Source organism: Octopus bimaculoides, chromosome 10 (assembly GCF_001194135.2).
Source record: "Octopus bimaculoides isolate UCB-OBI-ISO-001 chromosome 10, ASM119413v2, whole genome shotgun sequence".
Classification (NCBI taxonomy): domain Eukaryota; kingdom Metazoa; phylum Mollusca; class Cephalopoda; order Octopoda; family Octopodidae; genus Octopus; species Octopus bimaculoides.
Genome location: NC_068990.1, coordinates 59,256,742 through 59,276,645, shown reverse-complemented (window position 1 = coordinate 59,276,645; position 19,904 = coordinate 59,256,742). Strand labels below are relative to the sequence as shown.

Below are 19,904 nucleotides of genomic sequence, written 5' to 3'. Positions count from 1 at the left end.
TAGCCTGGGTATTTAAAAAGTTGAGAACCACTGATGCTGAAGCTAAAAAATCTAGGTTAATAGTTGTACAAATTGATTTCTCATTTTCATTTGGGTTACATTTAAAATGATTCTAAAATATCAAATGTAAAAATGGACCTACGGTGGAATCAATAAGCTAGATTTTAGAGGCATTTAATTTTGTTGGAAAAATTTCATACAAAAAAAACATCTGTCAGTTCATAAATAATGAATCAATAGCAATTGTTGATGTATGGTCTCTATTCATAACAAAGTAAAGTGCTTTTACCTTCTTTCAGCATTCAATCTATCCCATAGGATTAACTGGACTTGATTTGTACAACAGGATACCCCACAGTTCCCATTGACCAAATTCCTTTCACCAAGGTATTGGTCAACCTGACAGCATAGATAAAGACACTTGCCCAAGGTGCTGTGCAACAATTGAACCTAGGACCATGCAACTGCAAAGTGAATTGCTTAACCACATGGCCATGCTTGTACTATATATAATGGTAGCTAACAACAGATATTCATACATTGTTGGTGGGTAATTATGTAAGTGTAAATATTAACAATGACTACCTTCTTGCATGACTATTAAAACAGCATTGAGAGCTTTCATAAAATCTACAACAAATTAGACATTACATGAAATGGCCAAATTTACTAAACCAGACAAGGCTCAACAGGTTTTTGGTGCAAAACCTTGTTGGATTTCATGAAGGGCTGTAATTTGAATAACCTCTAGCTACTATCGTTAAAGTTATCTATTTTTATATTACACAGAAACTCAAGCACATTCATAGATGGAGTTTGTTGTAATAGAAGTAGAAAGAGCAATGTTGGCACAAGGCCACAAATTTAAGGGGAGGAGGAAGAGTTACTTGATTATATTGGATCCCAGAGCTCGACTGGTACTTTATTTATCGACCCTGTTTAGGATGAAAGGCAAAGTTGACCTTTGTTTCTAAAATAACAATAAAACAGATAAAAGCCTATTAGCTTGGGCTGCAGACTTTTGCTATTACAATATAACTTGCCATTGAGTAAAATTGTTTTCCTCATAACCAAACTGTTTCGTCAATATATATTATATATACACGTAAAGATATATGTTAACATTGAATGGACATACTTTTTTTTTTTTATGTATAGAGATATGTTATTTAGATAGGTGGAAATGGATGTATTTTGATCAGTTACGACTTTATAACAAATGAAAATACTTTTGAAGAACTTAAAATGTCATCAATAACATTTCGACTGACTGATTTGCAAAGTGTCATACATGAGATTCATATGTCTGTGAAGAGAAACTCTGTCCCTCATCAGGATCCATTACCGATGTTGGCTCTGTCAGCATTGGTTTGTTTGTGGAATCAGGGTCTGTTTGTGTGGCTGGAATTTCAGGCAGTTTAGCTAATTTGTTGATGGAATATACTGGGTCCACATACTGAGTAACCTGCAAAAAGACATTAGAAATTTCAGGGTTTTTTCAGTTTGTTTCAACCATTACAGATAAAGACCATGCTGTAGTAGTGCCGTAAAAAAAAAAGCTTGCTCCTCAACCACATGGTTCCAGGTTCAGTCCCACTGTGTAGCACCTTGGGCAAGTGTGTTCTACTCTAACCTCAGGCCAAACAGCCTTGTGAGTGGAGTTGGTAGGCAGAAACTGAAAGAAGTCTGTCAAATATCTGTGTGTGTATATATATATATACCCTACACTCTCTGAGTGGTTGGTGTTAGGAAGGGCATCCAGCTGTAGAAACTCTGCCAAATCAGACTGGAGCCTGGTGTTGCCATCCGGTTTCACCAGTCCTCAGTCAAATCGTCCAACCCATGCTAGCATGGAAAGCGGACGTTAAACGATGATGATGATGATAAAATAAATGAAAAAATGCATTGTAAATAAACGACAGATAAAAAACATATACGTATACTGAGTGTACAACTAGACGTGTGTGTGTGTGTATGTGTCTTTGTCCCCCACCATCACTTGACAACCGGTGTTGATATGTTTACGTCCCTGTAACTTAGCAGTCTGGCAAAAGAGACTGAAAAGAATAAGTACCAGGCTTAACAAAAAAAAAAATAAGTACTGAAGTTGATTCATTCAACTTAAAAGATTGTTCAAGGCAGTGCCCCAGCATGGCCACACTCTAATGACTGAAGCAAGTAAAAGATAACTTATAAAATATATATATATGAAAATATATACAATTGGTATGTGCTCCAGCATGGCTGCAGTCAAATGACTGAAACAAGTAAAAGAATGAAAGAATGTATTTGATTTTGCAAGATTCCTGGGGTGAAATCGTGTGTTGAAAGCAGAGCTGTTGAGTCAAAACGAAAACCTCTGACTCCTCTACTATTGGTACCTCTGACTCCTCTTTATGTAATTAAGTGATTGTGGTCTACGTATCTCATAAAGCATATGCATGTACTTTAAGCAGGCCTATATGTTATAACTGGTTTATATTAAAGAATAAAGATATTGTGAGTCAGTATAGTTTTACTGACTCCGACTCCAGCTACTCCTTAATTGTTTCCGACTCTGACTCCACAGCCCTAGTTTAAACAGATGTTATATTTGGGGATGTTTTTTTTTTTTTTACCAATTAAACATGCGCTATTTATGTGATCTTCACTCTAGTTTTTATTTGTATTATTTTTAGTTTATACATACGTCTAAGTTCTTTCATCACACATTCTGTGACCTCATCATTGACTTTTTGTCCCATGTGTCTCCTCTTGTCCTGTTTTATTATTCCATATATTCAATATTCTGCAGCGTTGAATATAAGTGACTGAAGTGGGTTTCCCCCCAAAGAGTTATCAGAGTAATGTTACTCATAGATTGAAGATCAGAAAGTCTTTCCACATTGACAGGTCACAGCTCCAATACTACAGACATGTTATTAGAATGTCACAGTGAAAAATCACAAGACTCTGAGCCAACTGACAGGAGACCTGGGGTAAACCAAGAATGAGATGGTTGGAGTAAGTCCAATGATGGCGGTGCCTATCAAGGACTCTACCTCAATGACTCTCCCAAGAATAATGGCAGAATGCTGTATTTACCATAAAAGTAAAAGAGAAAATGTAGACTATGGCAAGGCTGTATGGTAAGAAGCCTGCTTCCCAACTATATGGTTCCAGGTTCATCTTGGGCAAGTGTCTTCTACTATAGCATCAGGCTGACCAAAGCCTTGTGAGTGGATTTGGTAGATAGAAACTGAAAGAAGCCTGTCTTGTGTGTATATATACATATATATGTATATATTTATGAGTTGTCTTTGTATTTATGTTTGTTCCCCGCCATCGCTTGACAACCAATGTTGGTGTGTTTACATCCCTGTAACTTAGAAGTTCAGCAAAAGAGACTGATAGAATAGATTGATTTCTTTGACTAAAACCCCTTTAACCCTTTCGTTACTATATTTCTGACCAAAATACACCCCTCATGAGTTTCAATTAAATTCTAAAATAATCATGAATTTAGACTAGTCTCATTAAACACCTGTAACTTTTTTATTTATCAACATATTAATGTGATATTTGGAACATAATTAAAGAAAGGGTTCTTAATCAATTCTATTGCATAATTTTTGTCTCTCGGGTACTACTAGTGTCTCTCACATGTAAATATTGGTTCAGCTTCACGAATCGTACTCGTTCATAATACTGGAAATATATTCATCGCCAAAAGGTTCCTGATCGCTCCAGTAATTTGTTATTCTGGGTAACTGTCTAATACCCATAATAATATTTATGGCAAAAAATGCCCGTATTTCATCTACAGTTCCAGGAAACCACAAGCTATCTTTTTTTTTTCCGGTTTGTTTACATTCTGCGTAACGGTTTGTTTCCGTAGTAATCATTTCAAACAAGCATGAAAAATAAGTCTAAAGGTTTCACTTCCTGAGAAAGACTATGGGTAGACCCTGTCTCCTCATAAAAATATTTTAAAAATCTTTTTCTGGTGTAAAATCATCCTCGCTGTCGCCGTCGCTGCTTTCAGTTTCGGATACAGACATATCCGATTCATTACCGTTCACCACGTGCTTTTGTAGCTCATTCATTCTTTTCTTCGATATCTCCATATCTTCTGTTGAAAAATCTTCAAATTCAGAATCACTGCTTGATAGCATGAAACTTCTCTCCATCTTTAAAGTTGAAAAAAATTAACGCCGCAAAAAATGTGGAAAAATATCTTCCAAAATTCACTGAGTTCAAATATCACACCAAACAATGTCGGAGACAATAACTTAACTGTTTGCAAAGTGAAATCAGGTGTTTTAACGAATGTACTAACGAGATTTGGGTTCAAATATACATTTAAATAACAATGGGTATGCTCGGCCGGCTACGGCTGGGTTAGTCTTATGAATCAAAAAATTCTTCGGCCAGGTTAGTAACGAAAGGGTTAAGGCAGTGCTCCAGCATGGCCACAGTCAAATGACTGAAACAAGTAAAATAAAAAATTTATATATATAAGTAACAGCAACTATGTTGTTAAATATAAGTACCATGCAGAGCTATAGTGCAGCTCTGTAGGTAGCAACAGAACTGTAACTAATAGAGTCTGTTCCTGGAAAGAAAATCAAAAATTATACTTACTGCCATAGTAAACTTAGAATCATCACCTATCTTCTTGCGTATTAATAACCAGACAATAAAAAACAGCAAAGTTCCAAGAACCTTCAGTCCGGCAGAGATACCTGGAGAAGTACAAAGGATATATATACATATATATCAGTCAGGAGAAAGAAAAGCACAATGGATATCAGAATGTTCTGAGTTCAATACTCTAAAGAGATGACTTTAGTTCTCGTCTATGAAAAAAATGAAAAACTTTGGAGGGACTCTAATTTCCCCATCAAAATCCTAAATAATTTTATCTCCAACTAAAACTTAGTTACCACAAGACATTTTCCCGAGTAAATGAGTCACTCTGAACACCATCATCTACTAAAACCTAGCACTCAAGACGGCCCTATCTTCTTTGCTCTCTATATCCTAACTGGATTAATGAAATCATTTCTTCTCTAACCGTAACATCATCACCCAACTGGTTCATCATCTTGTTAATGTTGCCATCATTACAGCCACCATCAACAAAGGAGCATTTTTACAGTTGCTGAACCTGCTAAAAATAGCAACCAAATTCCTTCAGATGATACCCTAACATTTTATAAAGGAAGAACATATTAAGTAACAAGTAAACATTTCTATACTTACAAAGACAGAATGGTTGTGTTGACCTAGGGCTAAACAACAACAACAACAACTGCTGCTGCTGCTGTCATCCTCAGAGTGTTTGCTATATCCTGTGGCATAGGTTGGATGGGTTTGCAATGAAAAATATTTCCATTTGTAAGCAACTGTATTCCCAAGTTTGACTAATTCCTTCCCAAATTCTCTTTGCCCTACCTCTAACACTGTTAACCTCTCATCTCACAACAATCAACTCTTTATATTAGTACTACTGCTCCACCACCATCACCAGTTCTACTTCTGTCCTCATCTCCATAGCTTTTTCCATGAACACATGGATTTGCTGAGACTTGCAGAAGCAGTATTCTACAAGGTGTCCACAAAGACTGGGTACATGGAGTAAATAAAATCATAACATAAACAATTAAATATAAGACATAATAATTTCTTAAAGTATATGTTAATTCCATGTACCCAGACTTTGTGGACACTCTGTATAACTTGATTTTCCTTCCCATAAACCCGTATGTTTTTCAACTGGTCATTAAGATATTGAAAACTAATATAATTGCTGAACTGCAGGATAATGTATCTGTCATTGCCATGTTTGCAAGGGTTGGACAGAGTTTGCTGAGGCAGATTTCCAACAGTTAGATGTCTCTCCTGTCACCAACCCTCACCAATTTCCAAGTAAGACAATTTTTGTACCCCCACAGACAGACATGTTCTCAGAGTATTGGAAATAAATGTTACTGTTTGTTTGACTGGCACTCATTTACAACTATCATGTGATGTCAAGATAAGGAGACAAAAACACACAAACATATGTATATATAGTTGAGTCTTACATAGGCAATAACAAGTGATCAAGACGTCTGGCAATATGCTGTGCTTGAGAAGACATGTCAAGCTAAGTGAAATCATGGTTGTGGTCACTGCTAGTGACATGTAAAAGGCACCCAGCACACTCTGTAAAGTGGTTGGCATTAGGAAAGGCATTCAGCTGTAGAAACAACCACAACATACTGGAGTCCAGTTCAGTTCAGTGGCCTACCAGCTCCAGTCAAACTGTCTGACCCATGTAAAACAGATGTTAAATGATGAGTTTCATTCAGTTTTTGTCTTGCAGATCCACTCACAAGGCTTCACTTGACTTGGGAGCTACGGCAAAAAGACACTTGCCCAAGATGCTACACAGCTGGACTGAACTCAAAACCACGTTAGTTGGGAAGCAAACTTCTTAACCACACAGCTATGTCTGCGTTTCTGGCCATGCCTGTGCCTCTGGCCACACCTGCACTTCTGGCCATGCCTGTGCCTCTAGTTGTGCCTGTACCTCTAGCCACACCTGTGCCTTGGTTATGAGAGACATGAAAATTACAATTTTGCACAAACAGTGCTAACGTGAAATTATGCAGTGATATACACTCATGCAAATATACACATATGCTACATATTAGAATGTAAACAATCAAGAAATAATACTGTTACATACCAACATATTTGTTTCGGAACTGTACAATGTCATAAACAAGACAAGAGCCATTGTTTCCACATTTGTTTCTCCACAAGAGACAAGCTGTGTCTATGATGTTACCAAAAAGTATTGGGGCAGGAATATAGGCTAAAAGAAAACAAACAAAAAAACACTCAGTGATCATCAAAAGCTAAGAAGTTCTTCAAATTTTCTTAGAAAGTTACATTAAAATTAGAACTTAGTGGGAGACTATTTTTGTCATTATGACAAAAATAGTCTCCCACTAAGTCCTAATGCGAAATTGTAGTCGTGGCCGATGTAATTGTCACATAACTGGGACCCATGCCCTAGGCATGTAAAGAGCACTCTTAGAACATTGGGCTTCATGGAGGAGCAGACTAGTGACCGAGACCTTTGGGAATATGCCATACTTAAGAAGACCCTTCAAGCCAAGTGAAATCACAGTTGTGGCCAATGCTGGTGTTATGCAACTGGCACCCATGTCGGTGGCTCATAAAAAGTAACTATTACACTCTGGGAGTGGTTAGCATTAGGAAGGGCATCCAGTTGTAGAAATCATGCCGAATCAGATTGGAACTTAGTGCAGCTTACCAGTTTCAGTCAAACCATCTAACCCATGCCATCAAGGAAAGCAGATGCTAAATGATAATGATGATGAATGTCTGCTAGGCCTTGAGAGAGACCTTTTGAAAGTGAGAAATAAATCTCCACCTGGATAGTACACTAGTTTAGCATCCAGCCATATTCCTTGATGTCCTCCTAACTATTTCAGATAACTAAGTGAAGTAAGGGAAGACAGAATCAAGTGTTTTACCCAAAATGGCAATGAAATAACTAGTGAATTTGAATATATGGCCTAATGACCAGGTAGTCCACCTGACCATTTTACCTGTTTTAAGATAATATGTAAAATATAGTGTTGATGTCCTTGAGACAGGCATGAACAGACTGGAACCTCCTTGCCACACCACGCATGCACACACAAAACAGCTATTCTATTTATAGTACATATGTAGAAATATATAAGTATTATAACTAACAAAATATAAAAATTACAGCAAAAATATCTTACCAAAGAGCCGGAATAAAACAAACTGCATTCCTAGAGCAAAAGCTCTTTCTTCTTCAGCAACTGACCTAATAATAAGAGAAAGATTGAGTTTAGTTAAAGAAAGATCAAAAAGTACTGGTGTTTAATTCATTTAACTAAAATTCTCTAAGGAGGTGCTGCAGCATGGGCACAGTCTAATGACCAAAAGAAGTAAAGCTTAAAAAATAAAGGATACAAGATATTCTCAGAGTTCACTCAAATTGAATACTCTTGATATAGGGGAATAAATTCTAAACACATCAGATGTTTTCAGGTTTGGGAACTAATGAATAATGAGTCTAGACTGAATCAATACTGAACAGATATTTTATGCAGGGCCACCACTAATGAAATGTTTAGATGGAACATAGCATTTAAATTGGCCATATCCGGCCCAAATATTCTACCTATTTTATGTTCAAACCAGCCAGATCCAGCCTCTCACACCTACCTTACAATGTCATTCTAAAAATATGCAATCACATTGTAATCTCAAAGCTATAAAGATAATGCATGATTCATTCAAAACAATGCGAATAAGAAAGCATTACATTTGACTGAGTAATCTGAATGGTGAAGGGTTAAGTTACATTACCAGTGATTAAGTGTTCGAGTTGCTAGAAATGAAATAATTATGTCGACTCACCAATATGTTTATAACAAATCTTAAGTGATAAAGTGTTTAGCTTGATTCACCCTATTGACAGTATTAAAGCATATCTAATCATTTCCAAGAAATTCTCTGCAATGCCTGGCTAGGTGGATCTCACTAGCAAGTAACAGGTGTAGCATTAAACCAGTGGTTCTCAACTGGGGCCCATATGACCCTTGAGGGTCCAATGTAAGATTTTGTTTTTTAAACTTTATGTGCAATAAATTGGTTATACTTCTACAATACACAAAATATTTTATACAATCCTCAATAACATTTAATTATATAAAATATAATGGGAGTTTTTTTAAACATCAAATGGCTATGAAGGTCTGCCCAAATAAAAATAAGAATCAAAAGGGTCCATAAGTAAAAAAAAAATGGTTGAGAACCACAACACTAAACTAACACTGTTTACCTTTAGTAACATATAGTACTTACTTCATAACCGATATTATATATATGAGTTTGCCAACTTAAGTCCATGAGTTTGCCAACTTAACTGGCTCAATGCAGACACACTGTGTTTGATTTTATTGTCATATACCAATAAGAGATTAATATCCACGAGTTTTCTTCACTTTCACCCTTCCTCCTCCACCTGCTGGTCTCAGAGGTCCTGAGAAGGTTACAAATGCAACTTTCTTCCTCTTTCTATGTCATATATATATAAAAAAAACAGTGCTATCAAATATGTCTAGTCTAACAGGTCTTGTGCATGTGAACCTTCTCCAACACTCTCCAAACAACATGGTAGGGTCCATACCCTCCCCTACCACCATTATGTAGATTACAGGAACTTTGGTCACCATAACTAGACTTGAGATGAATACTGGAGTAGTTTTCCATTGCCTTTTCCAGACTGATGAGATCTGAACTAAGAATGTAGAAAGCCAGAAAATATACCATAGAGCAGTGTTTCCCAACCTATTTTTCCCCCCAGCTCCACTATAATTTTCCTGGTAATTGGAAAAAAGTACAGGTGTAGTATGTTTATTGTTAGAAAAAGATTTTCACAATTTCATGTCCCACCAAAAAAAAAAAAAAAAAAAAAAAATTATGGATCCTATACCCTACCACAATTTTCCTAGGCCACACGCTGGAAATCACTGCTGTAGAGCATTTTTGCCAACATGACAATGATTCTGCCAACGATTCTGCAGAGCAACATGAAATGAAATATCAACAAAGTAGCATTATAAAAATCACAGGAGTAACATCTTACCTGAGAGTAACCATCAATAGTGGCATCTGTGTCCCAGCAACACAAAATGTCATCACAACCAACAAGATTAGAAATGGTAGCAAATTTTTGCAGGTAGTCTTACATGGACCACTTGTGGCTAGAGGCAGCACAACAACTTCAGAACTGGCAAGGTGGTTGTCTAGTATGCAGGAACAGCCACTGTAGTTCTGTAAAAAAATATACAAGCAACATTTTAGATATAATAATATTAAGGACGTCTCTACAAACTGGAGGGAATCTCTTATCATTAAGAAAGGTATCCACCTGGTGGGGGTGTCATTTCTATGTGGAATGTGTTTAATGTCAGATAGATTGTTGCATGTTGCCCACACACACACACACACACACACACACAGAGCATAGGTGTGGGAATAAAATATGCTTAGATGGTGCAAACCCAGGTTCAAAATTTTTCAATGAACATGGTCAATTTTTTTGATCTTGATATCAAAACAAACACTGTAAGGCAGAATCATTAGCATTCTGGGCGAAATGCTTGGAAGCATTTCATCCATCTTCATGGTCTGAGGTTGACTTTGCCTTTCATCCTTTTGAGGTTAATAAAATAAGAACCAGTTGAGTACTGGGGGTCAATGTAACTGACTTACTCTGCTCCCCAGGACTTGCTCCTTTCTACTATAGGCTCAAGGTCTGAAATTTGGGGGAAAGGGTAGGGCAGTCGATTGTTATTGACCCTGAAAGAATGAAAAGCAAAGTCGACCTCAGCAGAATTTGAACTCAGAACGTGGAGATGGACATAATGTCACTAAGCATTTTGCCCAGCGTGCTAATGACTTTTTTCTTCTGTTCTAGGCACAAGGCCCAAAATTTGTGGGGAGGGGGCCCAGTTGATTAGATCAACCTCAGTATGCAACTGGTACTTAATTTATCAACCCCGAAAGGATGAAAGGCAAAGTCAACCTCAGCGGAATTTGAACTCAGAACGCAAAGACAGACGAAATACTACTAAGCATTTCACCCAGCATGCTAACCTTTCTGCCAGCTCACTGCAATAATCATCATCATCATCATCATTATTATTATCATTATTATTATTACACTTGCACATCAATCAAACCAGATAAACTCAATAATGGGAAAAGTAATGTTTCAAATCAGTCCAAAAATGTTTTTACACTCATTCGTTTTGGTGATGTTCAAAGTGTTTTCATTGCTCCTCAAAAAGTTTAGGGGATGCATTCGCACCCCTTGCATCTCCTGTTCCAAAGCCTATGCACATCAGCAATCCACAAACACATTTCCAAGATGAAATGTCTTTCGTGATTATGAAACTCAGACCTAAAATACAGACAGGTTCAAATTTCAAACTGATTTTCCGTTTAGATATGGAACCAATCATTAGTGAAGTGATCTAGTTTCTATCACAAAATTATTTTACTTAACCAACTGACCAGTACAGAAACAAGGAAAAGAGTCAAGAATGAAGTGAAGCTCCATTAAAAAATCATAGTGGCTTCACCTTCTTCCTCTCTCTCTGAGTACCAAGATTAAGTCAGCCAGTCAGAGCACATCCTTCATTAGCAGAGTTTGGTAATTGTCTCTGATTAATTAAAATACAAGACACCAAGCTGGAGAAGATTCTTATGTTAGCTAAAAATATTTTGGAATCAAATATTTCTGTGTTCCCACATGATTTGTCTCAGAAGTATTGTAAATATATCATGTAAAGCTAGTAGAGATATTATGAACAAACTTCACACTAAAAGCTTGTTTGTCACTGATAGAAGTGCTTCGTGGTTTGGTAAAGGCACCAAATTAGAAAGAAAAACATTATGTTGATAAAAGAGACAGAAACTGACCCCCCCCCCCCACAAAAAAAAAGTATGTGAAGTGCTACACTCACAGGTCTAGGGGGCCTGGTTCTGATCTATGTATGCTGTGGTGTGTTATCAGTAAGTAAATACTAGAGCCCAGTGCAATAAATGGTGCAGGGACCTATAATGTTACTAAGACAGCTCTGTGGGGGAGAGTCATTTTCAAAATAAAAAACAAATGTGGTATGAAATAAGAAAGCAATATTCCAACTCAGCCTTAACTGTGCTATTTAATATCATCATCATCGTTTAACGTCCGCTTTCCATGCTAGCATGGGTTGGACGATTTGACTGAGGACTGGTGAAACCGGATGGCAACACCAGGCTCCAATCTGATTTGGCAGAGTTTCTACAGCTGGATGCCCTTCCTAACGCCAACCACTCAGAGAGTATAAATAGAAAAAAAAATATGAAACAGGATAGTCAATAATGGATATGTTGAACAACACAGTATCAAATTCTGCAAAAGATGTCTAAGTTATAAGTAAATGGTGCTGACAATTCTCTAAAGAAGAGAGTGACGTAACGATCTAACAACCATTATGATTAGCTAACAAGAAAGGAAAACCGATTATAGCAGCGACTCCATCAATTCCTAGGGATATCTGAAGAAGGAATTTTATTCCAAAATATCATATCAGTTATTATAGTCCATTGTTTGTATTATAGTGCTTTGTTGTGTCATTGAAAATATTTTGTTAAAAAAAAAAAATATTTAGAAGATCAAGGGAGGTAAATCGTACTTACTGTGGAATGATATGCATTGTTATGATTGACGTAATAATTGGTACAGCCAGCGTGACAGGGTGAGAAATAAGTGATACCGTTTATTCCACAGATTGGTTCGAGGTGATTTGGAGAACAGTCACAGTTAGAGTTACAAGCTGATGTCAAGTTTGCCTCCATTATCTTGTGACCAGTGCTAAATATAAGGAAAAAAAAAAAAGAAAAGAAAACTGAATCTCAGATAACAAAATTGCAGAAAACAAAACCATTTTCAACCCTAGACAATTTACATTTCTAATTCTTCCTTTTTTCACCAGTTTCAGTCACTGGACTACAGCCATGCTTGAGCACTGTTGCAAAAGATTTTTGTTGATTATATTGACCGAGGAGGAAAGGCAAAGACAACATGACTGAAAAGAGTGTAGTCTTTTGGTATTCTAAGAGTTGTTTTTTTTTCATTAGATACACCAATTCTATCATCCCATCGAATATACATGATCATTTTATATACATTTTTTTCATGCTTACATAGGTTGGACAATAGTAAAGTATTCCTTAATGCAGTAGTTCTCAACCATTTCTACTGGATCTCCATAGCCATTCAATATATATATATTTAAAAAATCCTATTTATGGAAATGTACTTGCATAGCAAGTGATCTGATCTGAGATCGTGTGCTGAGACAAAAACAATTGCAGCGTGGAAGGTTTTTATAAGCCATTTAAAAACACACAAAAACCATGAGATTCACTTCAACACTTAAATTTAATTTGCCAAAATATTTACGTCCCTTTGAGACCGCGACCTCAGTGAACAGGACGTGATCTCAAAAATCCACTGTATTTTTAAAATTAAATATTAGGATTTATATAAAAAAGATTGAAATATTTTGTGCATTGTAGAAGTATAACCACTTTATCGCACATAAATTTTAACAAAAAACAAATTTTATATGGGCCCCAGCTGAGAAACATTACTTTAGAGTCAAGTATTCTTTCTTGCTAAATAAACTTTTTGTGTTGACTGGTTATATTTGAAGACCATTCATTTCTAGACTTTTACTTTTGCAAATTCTTCTTTAATTCTTTGATAGATTTAGTAATGAGAACTCTGTCAAACAGAAGTTTAAAGAACAGCTGGTTTTAGACTCCTTTGTAATGGCGGAAAATCTGCCTTAATAAGACTCTGTCTGACCCAAGCAAGCATGGACAGGTGGACGTTAAAACAAAGATGATGAATCTAAAATGGCATCATCCAACAAGATAAGGTGTGATTTAAAGGATATTTAGTTTTTATTTCTAGCAGATAAATTGGCCATGTATAGGCTTACTCATTGACTTGCCACTGCAAATGTTTCGTGAAGTGGTTAAGTGACAAAGTATCAGGTAGAATGTTTTGCAGAACTTGTCCTGGCTCTCTAGACTAAGTTCAAAATCCAACTGAAACCAGTTTTGCCTTATGTTCTTTTAGGTTACTAAATGAAGGACTGGTCAAGTATCAGAGTTAACTTCTCCATCTTTCTCTCAGAATTGTTTATATTGAAAGGGCACAGAAAAGAGCATTCATAGACCACAGCCCAACCAATCTTTTCACTGTGTGGACTTACTAATAAACCAAGTGTAAAATAATATAGATCAGGCATGGTAAACCTTTCAGTTCTATATTTAAGAGATGAGAAATTATGTACATTATTTATGGATATTTATCCTCATCTTGTTTGTTGTTAACACAAAGTTTCAGCTGATATACCCTCCGGCCTTCATCAGGTGTCTTGGAGAAATTTTGAACTTCGGTTCTCATTCCTAAGGTATTGTTCGATGTTATTATTATTATTATTATTATTATTATTATTATTATTATTATTCAGGTCACTGCCTGGAATCGAACTCAGAATCTTGGGGTTAGTATCCTGCACTCTTAACCACTATGCCATATGGCGTAGTGGTTAAGAGCATGGGCTCATAATGGTCAAGAGCATAGGCTACTGTTCACAAAAGAACAACTAGATGATCATTCAATCTACTAGAAATAGCAACCAAATTTCCGTAACTCACACCATACCATCTTAAAAGAATAAAAGAATGCCCCAGCATGGTTGAAGTCCAGTGACTGTAATGAGTAAAAGAGTAAAAGAATATATAATTAAAATAAACAATGTTTTCTAATTAGATGCCTGAAAAATGCAAAAAAGTGAAATAAAGATTTATAATGACTAATTATCTTTAAAGAGAAACAAAATATCACTGACCTATTGAAATATGGAAATGTTGCACCAGCTATTTTTAAATTATCACATCCAAGGAAGAAGAAAAGGATATATCCACTCAGCGCAAGGATATCAAGAATAAGAGTCATCTGTATGGCCCCTGTAAAAACAAAGTAATAATAATAATCCTTTCTACTATAGGCACAAGGCCTAGATTTTTTGGGGGGAGGAGGACAACCAATCACATCGACCCCAGTACTTGACTGGTATTTAATTTATCGACCGTGAAAGGATGAAAGGCAAAGTCAACCTTGGCAGAATTTGAACCCAGAACATAGCAACAGACGACCCGGTGTGCTAACAATTCTGCCAGATCTCAACCTTTATAATAATATAAAAGAAATGGGAATAGGGTGCACAATAGAGCTGTTGCCAAACGCTTGCCTCCTTGGCATGGCCAGAATCATTGAGAAAGTATTAGATAGTTGAAGAGAACATATAGCATGGTACCATAAGCTGCAAGACATGATTTCAAATTTAGCATAAGGTCAGCAATTTCAGGGACAAAGTAAGTTGATAATATTGACCCCAGTGTTCTACTTGTATTTGATTTTATCAACCCTGGAAGGATGAAAGGCAGAATTTGAACTCAGAATGTAGACAGACAAAATGCTGCTAAGCATTTCACTTAATGATTCTGTGAGCTTGCCGCCTTAATAATATTAATAATAATAATCCTTTCTACTATAGGCACAATGCCTGAAATTTTGTGAGGAGGAGGTCTTGTTGACTGCGTTGGCCCCAGTATTTAACTGGTACTTTTTTTATCGACCCCGAAAGGATGAAAGACAAAGTTGACATCATCAGAATATGAACCCAGAATGTCGGCACCAATCAATTAAAAGCAATTGAATGTCATTCATTTTTAAAATATAGAAGTCAATATAGGTTGTTTTTTTTTTTTTGGTTTTTTTACATATTTCTTAATGTCAAAGTTGTGTAAGGATTAAAATGGTGCCTAAAATGGGACTGTGTGATGTTCAAACTTTTCTCAAGAACATTACAGATTACTAGTATTAGTCGAAATGGTTGTCACTGAATATAAAAGAAAACGTTTACTATATAGAATCTTTTTTATCATTCTTAGATCATTAAAGATAGAATAATATGAAGTTGCTGGAAATTTTTAGGAATAACATTTATTTATTCTTTACAGTCAGCATCCAGCCTCAGGGGCTTATAGATTTTTTTTTTCTCCTACTCAGTTTTTATATTTGACCAGAACATGAAGACACTGAAAGTGAGAGGAGTATATTGTCCTAGCAGCATTGTAGGCTCCTAAGCAAATCTATGTAGTGGGCCCTATAGTATTTATTTAGAGACAAGTCCCAGCATACATAGGCCTGTGTGAGGCCACTGAAGACGGTACTGATAATATGCTTTCTAATTTCTGCAGCGCATACTCAGGAAAATTTTTTTAGTATATTAAAACTTATAGGAGGCAAAACTTTGCACAGGACCTGCGATGATTTTTTTGGATAAAATGTATGCGTCTTACACGCAATCAAATACGAAGGGAACTAACTCTTTTAACTGGTAACAGTTTCTTCCCTTTATTTTGAACTGCGTGTTTAACTTCATTACAAAATGACTCCAACAACTGTAAACATACATAATAATCATAAGGGTTTAATTAAATGAAATCGAATTACATTAACCTTTTGGACAGAGTTGAAAACGACGAAGTACACAGCCTCCAATAAGGATTCCAACAACAGCACCAGGAATACCAATTCCACCTGTAAAGTTAACAGAACAAAGGAAATTATTTTAAGAAAAGAGAGACGACCAAATGTCAAAATTTTAAATTACCATTCAAGATCGAATTTCATTTCATTTGCATAGGAAAATTGAAACAGACAGCTCACGCCTGAAGTAGTTCTGCCTGAACTGGAAATATCTCAAGTAGACTGTTATGGCAAACTGCTTGTTACTTCAACATTGCCAGTCTAGCATTAATCCTGACTATAATTTAAATCTCATGTCAGTTATAAGGAATTTATAAAACGTTGTGCAAACAAGGAGAAAAGCCCCTTGATCAGAGGATTTACTTGAAGAAGGAAGAGACATAAAAAAGACTACAGCCATAAAAGATCCACAGAAAAGTGTTACTGACTCACTGGCAGTAGAAGAACAGTGGTTGGACTAAAATGTGTATTTGATTCCATAAGGCTGGTGTTCATAGCACATAGATTAAAGAAAATGTGAAGAATCACCAGAAACTGCATCAAACAAGAAATCAGTAATACCAGATCTGATTACAGCCATACTAACAACAAGCATCCTTGATTAACCCTTTTGTTACTATATTTCTGTCAACATGTTGTTTCACTCATTTGACTGTGGCCATGCTGGAGTACCGCCTTTAGTCAAAGAAATTGACCTCAGGACTTATTCTTTGTGAGCCTGGTACTTATTCTATTAGTCACTTTTGCTGAACCGCTAACTTTCGGGGATGTAAACACACCAACATCAATTGTTGCCTTTCTTCCAATTAATTTTTTAAATAATGAAGATTTTCGAAAATACCTTTCTCGTTATTAAGCTGGGGTCTGGAACAAATTAATATAAAATTTTGAAGGAAGATTTTTACTTAGACCACTTTAAAACAGTAAGTTTATGTCATGAGACCTGAGGCAGTCTCAGGTGGGTTGGTATCAAAAGGGATGAAATTCAGCTTCACTTTTGCTGTAAAGTAACTTTGAATGGAAACAGAATGTCATGTCTATGGCAATTTCAGTAATCATGTAGCTTTTAGTTTTGAAATCAAAATGAATTAAAACTGAAATATAAATTATACTACTTAAACAACTCACAAAGGAGTCTAAGAAAAGTCCTTATAAATAGTTGTTAGCAGTCAGGACACTACATCCTTCAAAACTTCCATGCTCCCTGAAATTTGCCAACAGTACACCTGATGCCCCTTTTTTTCTTCTTTCTTTTTATGACTCACTTCCTTTGCATTATTCTAGGTACTGTTCATACACTTATGGCTACTTTTTCTGGTGAGTTGTAGTGCTCCTGAGTAGTGTATGCAATAAGCTCATTATATCATTATAGTATAATGATAGATTCAGACTGTGATAAAATTGGAAAACACACAATCCAATATGAAAGAATTGTTTGTAGCCATCGTAGTTTAAATGAATACACACCTTAGCCAGCATCAACTGACACAACATATTTCTTTCTGAGCTATACATAATGGCACAGCTGACTAATGTGCGTTGATACCTCATCTAAAACATATCAATACCATATTCTTTACTATTAAAACATTTCCTGTTGCTAAATCCACTTAACGTCATTATTTTCCCCATTAAACCCAACACTACAAGAGTGAAAGGTAAAATGTCTTTTCTATTTTAGATTGCATTCCAGACAGCAATAAACCTAACAGGAAATTAGGGTAACATGTTCAAATAATATGACTAGCACTAAAGGAAGCTATTCTGCTGTAACATACTTTCTCCAGTCAACCAGGCCAAGCTGATCATCTCATGGATAGCATGGAATATCTTATCTTATTTGTTTCAGTTATTAAACTGTGGCAATGCTGGGGTATCACCTTCAAGAATTTTCAGTTGTATGAATTGACCCCGGTACTTATTATTTTTATTTTAACCTGGCACTTATGCTAGCTGTCTCTTTTGCTGAACCACTAAGTTACAGGGACATAAACACACCAACGCTGGTTGTCAAGTGGCAATGGGGCACAAACATAGACACACTGAGAGAGAGAGACACGCACACAACTAGCTTCTTTCAGTTTCTTATTTCGTTATTGCCCACAAGGGGCTAAACAGAGGGGACAAACAAGGACAGACAAAGGGACTAAGTCGATTACATCAACCCCCGTGCGTAAATGGCACTTAATTTATTGACCCCGAAAGGATGAAAGGCAAAGTCGACCTCGGCAGAATTTGAACTCGGAACATAACAGCAGATGAAATACCACTAGCCTGGCGTGCTAACGTTTCTGCCAGCTCGCTGCTTTCTTTCAGTTTCTGTCTACAAAATCTACTCACAAAGCTTTGGTTGCCCCAAGGCTACAGTAGAAGACACTTGCCCAAGATGCCATGCAGTGGGACTGAACCAAACTTTCAAATGATTTCCCAATTAAAACAAGATTGAATCATCACAGTAAAAGTTTCTCACCTGTAAATAGATTAGCGACTGAGGTAGAACTTCCAAACTGGGTTTCAAAATATTTTGGCAGGAAAGTAACAAATCCACTGACAATTGAGAACTCACAACATATACCAAGGCAAGTGATGAGGTAAATGGAATTCTTTAGAAGGAGCCAAATAGATTTTGGTATATCTAGAAACAAAAGAACATTCAATTATTTTATCTGGAAATCAAACAAATAGCAATACAAAATTACAATATTTTCTGGCCAAAATATACAGCCAAAAAAGGTAGGTCAACTTATACACCAAGACAGCTTTGAAAGAACAAAACTTCCATGAAAAATGCAACAGGATTAGGAAAAATAGTAACAGTATTTGAATGTTTACTCTATATAGTATGTTGACTTGTATGCTGGAAAATATGATATATGATTTTTTTTTAGGGTACTGTTTTGATGCATTTTATAGAAGATACTGTGAGTTAGAAGCAAAAAGAATAAAACTGATAAGATGCTACAAATACCAAGGTTAAATGTGTTTCTGTACAACCTTTATGTTTGGATGATTGTAAACAAATGTTTGCTGAAGATGTTATATATTGCTTTTGCAGCCATAGGGCAGCTCAGATCTTTGCCAACATTTAACATCTATTTTCCATGCTACAGGCTAAATACCTTTGACTTTTTCCACCCATAAAGATTTTTCAGCCCAATATCTACATGCATTTCTTTTATAGCTTTATGTGCTTCAAGATCCACTGTTCCACATAAAAAAAGAATTATTTCACCGTCTCAAAAGTTTATAAATCCTTATGACATTGACAACATACAATTCTTGTTGGTAAGAATAAAGTTATTAAAATGGATAAGGACATTCAAAGAATTGCTTTAGGTTCTAATGGCAGAACTACTGTCATATCTACAGGAGATGTAGGTTCAAGTCCCATGGGTAGTCTTTAACTTTTTCTATCCACTAGGGTTTCTCAATTTACATTCTATTATTTATAGCTTTGTGATTTGAGATCCACTACTCCAAAACATATGGCTATTTTAAGAAGCTTGCTTCCCAATCACATGGTTCTGGGTTCAGTCCCACTGCATGGCACCTTGGGCAAATGTCTTGTACTATAGCCTTGAGCTGACCAAAACCTTGTGAATGGATTTGCCAGATGGAAACTAAAAGAAGCCTGCTGTGTGTTTGTGTGTGTATGTGTATATATGTAAATGTTATTCTGCAT

At 36.1% G+C, this 19,904-nt stretch overlaps 1 protein-coding gene across 1 annotated transcript in view; it reads right to left on the bottom strand.

Moving 5' to 3' along the window:
- Nucleotides 1-6: 6 nt before the first annotated feature.
- Nucleotides 7-19,904, bottom strand: part of LOC106880027 (solute carrier organic anion transporter family member 5A1) — a 159,714-nt gene continuing 139,816 nt past the window's right edge. The window contains exons 4-12 of the mRNA XM_014929828.2: nucleotides 18,693-18,857; nucleotides 16,193-16,273; nucleotides 14,517-14,634; nucleotides 12,289-12,463; nucleotides 9,686-9,873; nucleotides 7,791-7,855; nucleotides 6,716-6,844; nucleotides 4,624-4,724; nucleotides 7-1,465 (exon numbers count right to left, since the gene is read on the bottom strand). Coding sequence (XP_014785314.1) covers nucleotides 1,286-1,465; nucleotides 4,624-4,724; nucleotides 6,716-6,844; nucleotides 7,791-7,855; nucleotides 9,686-9,873; nucleotides 12,289-12,463; nucleotides 14,517-14,634; nucleotides 16,193-16,273; nucleotides 18,693-18,857 — 1,202 coding nt within the window. The 3' untranslated portion in view covers nucleotides 7-1,285. The remainder of the gene's footprint in view (nucleotides 1,466-4,623; nucleotides 4,725-6,715; nucleotides 6,845-7,790; nucleotides 7,856-9,685; nucleotides 9,874-12,288; nucleotides 12,464-14,516; nucleotides 14,635-16,192; nucleotides 16,274-18,692; nucleotides 18,858-19,904) is intronic.